Source organism: Athene cunicularia (genome assembly GCF_003259725.1).
Source record: "Athene cunicularia isolate RWA chromosome 13 unlocalized genomic scaffold, athCun1 chr13_part1, whole genome shotgun sequence".
In the NCBI taxonomy this organism is placed as follows: domain Eukaryota; kingdom Metazoa; phylum Chordata; class Aves; order Strigiformes; family Strigidae; genus Athene; species Athene cunicularia.
In genome coordinates, this window is record NW_020799117.1 from 8738137 (window position 1) to 8744273 (window position 6137).

Genomic DNA, 6137 nt, shown 5'->3' on the forward strand with positions numbered 1-6137 from the left:
GGGGAGCGGGCGGTGGGCGGGCTGTGTGTGCGGCCGTCGCCGCCTCTCCATGGCGAAAAGCAAGTTCGAGTATGTGCGGGACTTCGAGACGGACGATAGCTGTCTGCCCAACTGCTGGATAGTGGTCCGGCTGGATGGCCGCAACTTCCACAGGTGAAGGCCGGGCGGGCAGCCAATGGCCGGGGCGTTTATAGTGGTGTGGTCGCTATGGCGACGCCTCAGCGAGCGGGAGGACGGGGGCTGGGAGACGGCGGGGCGTGGGAGGGAGTTTCCTCGGCTTAAAGGCGCTGGGAGTGCGGTCTCTGAGTGTTGTGTCGAGAAGAGGGGCCCCGACTGGTGCCGTACAGTTGGCCTTGGCCGACCCGGGTGAATTCTGTAGTTGCAAGGGTTACAAATCCTCCTTTCCCCCGAATCACTGAACCTTTCACTCGGCCTCTCCAGGGCGCGGAGTTACTACGGGTGTTTTGTCTTCAAGGGCCATGAGCACTTTCAGAACGTGCCTTTGACAGGGCGGTGGGGAAGTGGTGCCTTGGGTGTGCTGGGGGATGGACAGCAAGTGGTGTACAGGGATATTTAGTTGTCTTTGAAGTCAGTGTCTGTGTGGCATTTGCCTTTCTTTGGGATAAATAGGACACAGTTCTCTTGAGTGGTAGGTGACATGTTCTTGCTGTGTATTTGATCTCTAGTTTGGTCATGGGGGGTTCTGGTAGAGCTCTCAAGTGTTGACAAGTTTATTGATAACGTTGCTCTTGTGACTATAAAAGGCATCCTAGGAGAAAGTGAGTTTTTGGAAAGCAGTATTTGACATCCTTTTCCAGGTAAAATACAGAAACCAGTCATTTTGAAGGACTGGTTAAGGTGAAAGAGAATGGGTTATCCAGAGTATCATATATAAAAGGAGGTTTTTGTTATTGCTTCTCATACCTGGAGGGAATTCTCTGTCAATATTGACAGGACACTGGAAATCAATATTCGTGGAAGCAGATATGAGGAAAATGAACACGTTAATATTTTCAGTAGCTTTTTAAAGAGTTCTCATTCAACCATTTTTGCTTTGAAGGTTTTCTGAGCAGCATGAGTTCAAAAAGCCAAATGATGACCGTGCTCTTCATCTGATGACCAAGTGTGCCCAGACAGTGATGCAAGAGTTGGAGGATATTGCTATTGCTTATGGACAGAGTGATGAATATAGTTTTGTTTTCAAAAAGAAGAGTAGATGGTTTAAAAGAAGAGCAAGGTAACAGCTGCTTTGATGCTAAAGTAAACTTGTTTTTAACATCTCTCTCTAAACCTGTAATTCTTCTTTGAATTTGCTTTTATGTACACACAGAGGTTAGGAGTAGGGCTGTGTTTGGGTGCATATGCTACAGTTAGTTCAGGTTCTTGTGTGAACTCTTTGCATGTGTTCAGTGAAACAGTTTTTTAAAAAAGCTTTGCTGAAACAAGTATTGGAAACATTGTTAGAACAAACATTCTTTTAATAAAATGTTATCTTTTCCAAACTTTCTCACTTGATTCTCAGTACTTCCTGTTCTTCAAAAGACTATGCTGTTGCTAGTCTGCTTGGCCATTATTTAAGAAATGCTGCTATCCACCAGAATTATTGCTACTGATACCTCAGATAATCACAGATATATAATCATATTGATGTATTTCTTTCTTTTTCCTTTTCCTTTGTGTTTGCAAGTAAGTTCATGACTCATGTGGTCTCCCAGTTTGCGTCAAGTTACGTTTTCTATTGGAAGGATTACTTTAAGGACCAGCAACTTCTGTACCCACCAGGATTTGATGGACGAATTGTGTTGTACCCCAGCAACCAAAATTTAAAGGACTACCTCAGCTGGAGACAAGCAGATTGTAAGTGTTTCTAGAAATGGCAGATTGTGCAGTTTGAATTCTCTTCCTCTCTGAATATAAATGCTTTTATTGCCAGTGATTTTGTATGTATAGGTATCAGTGAAAGAACAGCAGGTAGGGTGGTAGTTTTACATAAACAGTATTAGAATTGTTTTGGGCTTTGTATGGATACAGCAATAACTGGCTGAAATTCTGAGTCTTCAGGCTACAACTGTATTTGTTGCATCCTGGAAGTGAGTTCAGCTCAGAAAATATTAGAATTATTAGTAGAATTGATTTATTATTTTTTATGTTCTGGGTTTGTTTAGCCAAGGTAATTAATCTTCTTTAATGAAGAGATGTCAGTGTTCAAATTCACACCATGTAGCAATCAGAAGTGCTGTGTACTCCATGCTAGAACAGACCGTTGGATTTACTTTCTAGGCGTTTGTTAGTACCTAGTCTCTGTTGCTCAAGATAATTTAGGTTACATGTAAACACCCTTCACCCTCTGCTGTCCTTTTTCAGAATTACAATGAAATGTATCTTCTAGCCATTCTTATGATATGTAGTACCTTAAAAAAGGATCAGAAAGATTGTATTGTCTCTAGTAACTGATATTAATTCCCATTTATTCTTGTCTGGTTCTTGGATATGAGTCTGGAAATAAAGCTGATTTTATTTAGTCAGATTTAGTAAATTCTCTTTTTTTCTATAGGCCATATTAATAACCTTTATAATACAGTGTTTTGGATGCTTGTACAGCGAAGTGGTTTGACACCAGTGCAAGCACAGGATAGACTTCAGGTAAGAGGCTTTTGAGGTTGTGGTTTTTTCCAGCAACAAAGAAAATCATAAGGTTTGCAAAGCTGTGTCTTGCCTACCCAGCAGCCCTGGCTGGCTTGTCTGTTCTTACTGTAACAATTTTGTGATTCAACAACTTCTTGAAGTGTACAGATGTTAATATGATTAGAAAATAATGTATTTCTGGTCAAATATTAGCAGGATTTTAATTTCTTAATTAGCAAGTTCAGAAATCTTAGAAATGTCATATAAAAACCCAGTATCCGTACACACAAAGTACAATGGCAGAATCCATTGTGTAGACTTCAGCAGATTATTTACTTTTTCTTCTGGAGTATGACTTTCTTATATTTCTCTTGAAAATGTAATAAAACCCCTTCTGTTTTAACATCCTCATTTGACAGTTGGAAATAATTCCTCCGTTGGGAGAGGTAATTAAACCTTGTAATCTAAAGGTAAAAAAACCTGTATAAATGTCAGTCTTTCTTTCAGTGTTCACCCGTCTTCTACCCTAGAGATTCTGTTTGTTTGTCCGCTTTTTTTTAAGAGTACTTTTTCTTTCCATTTACTCTCAGGGAACTTTGGCTGGAGATAAGAATGAGATCTTGTTTTCTGAATTCAACATCAACTACAACAATGAACCTTTGATGTATAGAAAAGGAACTGTCTTAATATGGCAGAAGGTAAAAAACTCTTTACCACTTGCTTCATGCTCATGTTTTCAATAGGTACACTATGTCAGACAAGCTACACTGTAAGATCACCAGATGTATCCCGTATGTATGGCTGTGTATAAATCTATCTTAAAACTAACCATATGGGTTATATAATGATGTGTAAGGTGACTGCTGTGGAGATTTTTTGAGATATTTTTATCTATGAGCATCATACAAAAACTAGTCTGAAGTCTGGCTTACATACTGGTTATGACTGTTGAGATAAAATGTGTATCAACAGATGACTATGTATATGTAGAATTTCACAAGAGAGATGTATTTGCTAGATAAATCTCCCTTGTTTAATGAATCATACAGTTGGTTTCTTAGTGTTACCAGCTTTGAAAACTGAGGAAGTATTCTACTTCGTGAAAAATGACATTTTAATGACTGTTGTCAGTTTGATATGGTGATCACTGGGGCCTGTGCCAGGCCCTTCACAGCATTAGATCTCAAGTATTTCCACTGCAAAAGAATTATGAACTTTAGTTCAGTAAGGGAGCTCAGCTACATCCTTTTCTACTTCTGTAAAGGAGCGTGGTAAGGAGTGCAGCTGTTAACAGGGAATTTCTTTTAACGGTAACTTGGAAATGTTCATCATTCTAGGATTACATCATTGATCCAGAATTAGTGGAAGAAATTCCTGTCCTGTGTTTTGTATGAGATGAGACCCCAGAAAATCATACATGTTTTATGGCCTTAGCATCCTTCTGTACCAGGAGATCTTAACTAGAAATACGTGTGTTTCGTGTGATCAGAACCCCATCTGTCTATGTTAAGACTTCTCCATAACTTCTTCAGCCTTTCGTCTTCTATACATAAAAAATTGTAAGCCTTTATTTTATATTTTATTTAAATTTTGTCCAACAATTTCTATTATTCATTTGAACTAACTAGAACAGATAGAGGCTTCCACCTGGAAATATATTCCACTTGTTCCTTATGCATATTTTTTTATTGGTAATTGTAGACATTTGCAGGGTTTCCCATTTGCTTTACATAGTTCCAAATTAAATATTGTGCTTCATTCAAGAATACTTGCAATCAGTTATGTGAATTTACAGGTCATTCTTAAAGACACAGTGATGACATGCAGTTCCAACTGCTCATGTGTTAGTTGAGAATAGATTACATTTTCAAAAGATACAGTGTTCAAATTCTGTAGTATGCTATAGGGTTGATAGTTGCTTTTATTGTAGATTTGTTTCTTATTTATCTGTGAATCCCCTCTGGGGTCTCATATGTCTGGTAATGTGTCAACTGTGTTTTCAGATTAATGAAGTCATGACTAAGAAAATAAAACTGCCAGAGGAAACAGAAGAAAAGGAAGTAGAAGTGACTCGGACTAGGACTAAAGTTGTTCCCCTGCACTGTGACATTATTGGTGACCAGTTCTGGGAGGAGTATCCTGAGATTCTGGCTGAGGATAGTTGATACCTCTGATGAGTATAACTGGTAGTTCACATTCTGCTTGGGTTGTTGGCAAGTGAGGACCATGAATGGTGGCTAGCAGAATTTAACCTCTGACCTTCTTCAACAGCTACATCGGTTTTAGCACTGTTGTTGCCTGAAAAACAGTCACTGGTATGTTGTCTGACATACAAGGATATACCCATATGGAAAACCTAAAATCATATTTTATTTTGAATGTTAAGAACTTCTCATAAATTAACTCTTCCTTCCTTGTACATGCATATTTGTAGGAAAAGTGTCTAGAAATTTCATGCATTTCTGTATCGTTTAAACCATGAGGTATTTTACTGAATGGCTGAACTATATAAAAGCTTGCATATTTGAACAGTTAAAAGCAGAGGAGAAAATAATTGTTTAGATTTTTGTTTCAATTGAGATGGACCAGAATACTTCAGTTGGCACTTATTATTAAATTTCAAGGCCACTGTGATTAGACTCTGATTTTCACAGAAAAAAACTGGAGTAGCCCAGCAGATTCCATGACTGATTTTTTAAAAAAAACTTTTGTCAAATGTACAGGATTTTTATACTTTTTAAAAGTTAAAAAAAAACCCAACAACCTCTGCTGTGTTTATTACTTCGCCTTTCTCATTCCTGGGACTTCAATGTTTGGAAGTTTCACCAATTAGTAGTAGAAGTTAATAAAGATACTGTACAGACTTGAATCCTGTTAGGACAGGTGGACATTGTGATCTGTCCCACTGTGTAGTAGAGTGAAAGGCAAAGAGGGTGCTAACAAGAACTTGTGTTGCTGTTCTCTGATTGCTGGGGATGACACAGACTTAGCAGTCCTGACAACACATGTTCAAGGGAAGGAGGGGAGTGTGTTGCCTGGTCTGTCATGGTTTAAACCCAGCCAGCAGCCAAACACCACGCTCCCTGCTCCCAGGGAATGGGGGAGGGAATTGCAGGGGGTAAAGGTAAGGAGCCTTGTAGGTTGGGATAAAAACAATTTAGTAATTGAAGTAATTAAAATAATAATAATAGTAATAATAGAAATTACAAACAAATGATGCACAATACAGTTACCCAGCCTGTTCCCAGCTAGCGATCCTAGAGAAGAGAGAATCCTGAAATCACAGTCCTGGAAGTGAGAGCGAGCTTCCCAATCAACCCTCACCTATATACTGAGTGTGATGTTGTATGATATGGAATAATGCATCAGCCAGTTTGGGTCCATTGCTCTGCCTGTGCCCCCTCCCAGCTTCTTGTGCACCTGCAGACTAGCAGGACAGGGGAAGCTGAAAAGTCCTTGATTTCTTAACAACTAAAACCATCAGTATGTATATATATATATATATATATATA

General features: G+C 38.9%; 2 protein-coding genes across 2 annotated transcripts in view; both read left to right on the forward strand.

Annotated features, from left to right (window-relative positions):
• Window positions 1-1170: 1170 nt before the first annotated feature.
• On the forward strand, window positions 1171-6092 carry THG1L (tRNA-histidine guanylyltransferase 1 like). Its single transcript, XM_026858574.1, has 5 exons — window positions 1171-1237; window positions 1783-1857; window positions 2555-2643; window positions 3216-3323; window positions 4629-6092. The coding sequence occupies exons 1-5, from the start codon at window positions 1171-1173 to the stop codon at window positions 4788-4790; spliced, it is 501 nt and encodes a 166-aa protein (XP_026714375.1). The 3' UTR covers window positions 4791-6092.
• The window catches only part of LSM11 (LSM11, U7 small nuclear RNA associated), a 10476-nt gene continuing 10060 nt past the window's right edge, over window positions 5722-6137 (forward strand). The window contains exon 1 of the mRNA XM_026858511.1: window positions 5722-5749. Within this exon, the coding sequence (XP_026714312.1) occupies window positions 5722-5749 (28 nt within the window). The remainder of the gene's footprint in view (window positions 5750-6137) is intronic.

Coding starts and splice junctions, on each gene's coding strand:
- THG1L (XM_026858574.1), top strand. CDS start 1,171: ATGGACAGAGTGATGAATATAGTTTTGTTTTCAAAAAGAAGAGTAGAT. Junction 1,858..2,554: donor CAGCTGGAGACAAGCAGATT/GTAAGTGTTTCT, acceptor TTTTTTCTATAG/GCCATATTAATAACCTTTAT. Junction 3,324..4,628: donor CTGTCTTAATATGGCAGAAG/GTAAAAAACTCT, acceptor CTGTGTTTTCAG/ATTAATGAAGTCATGACTAA.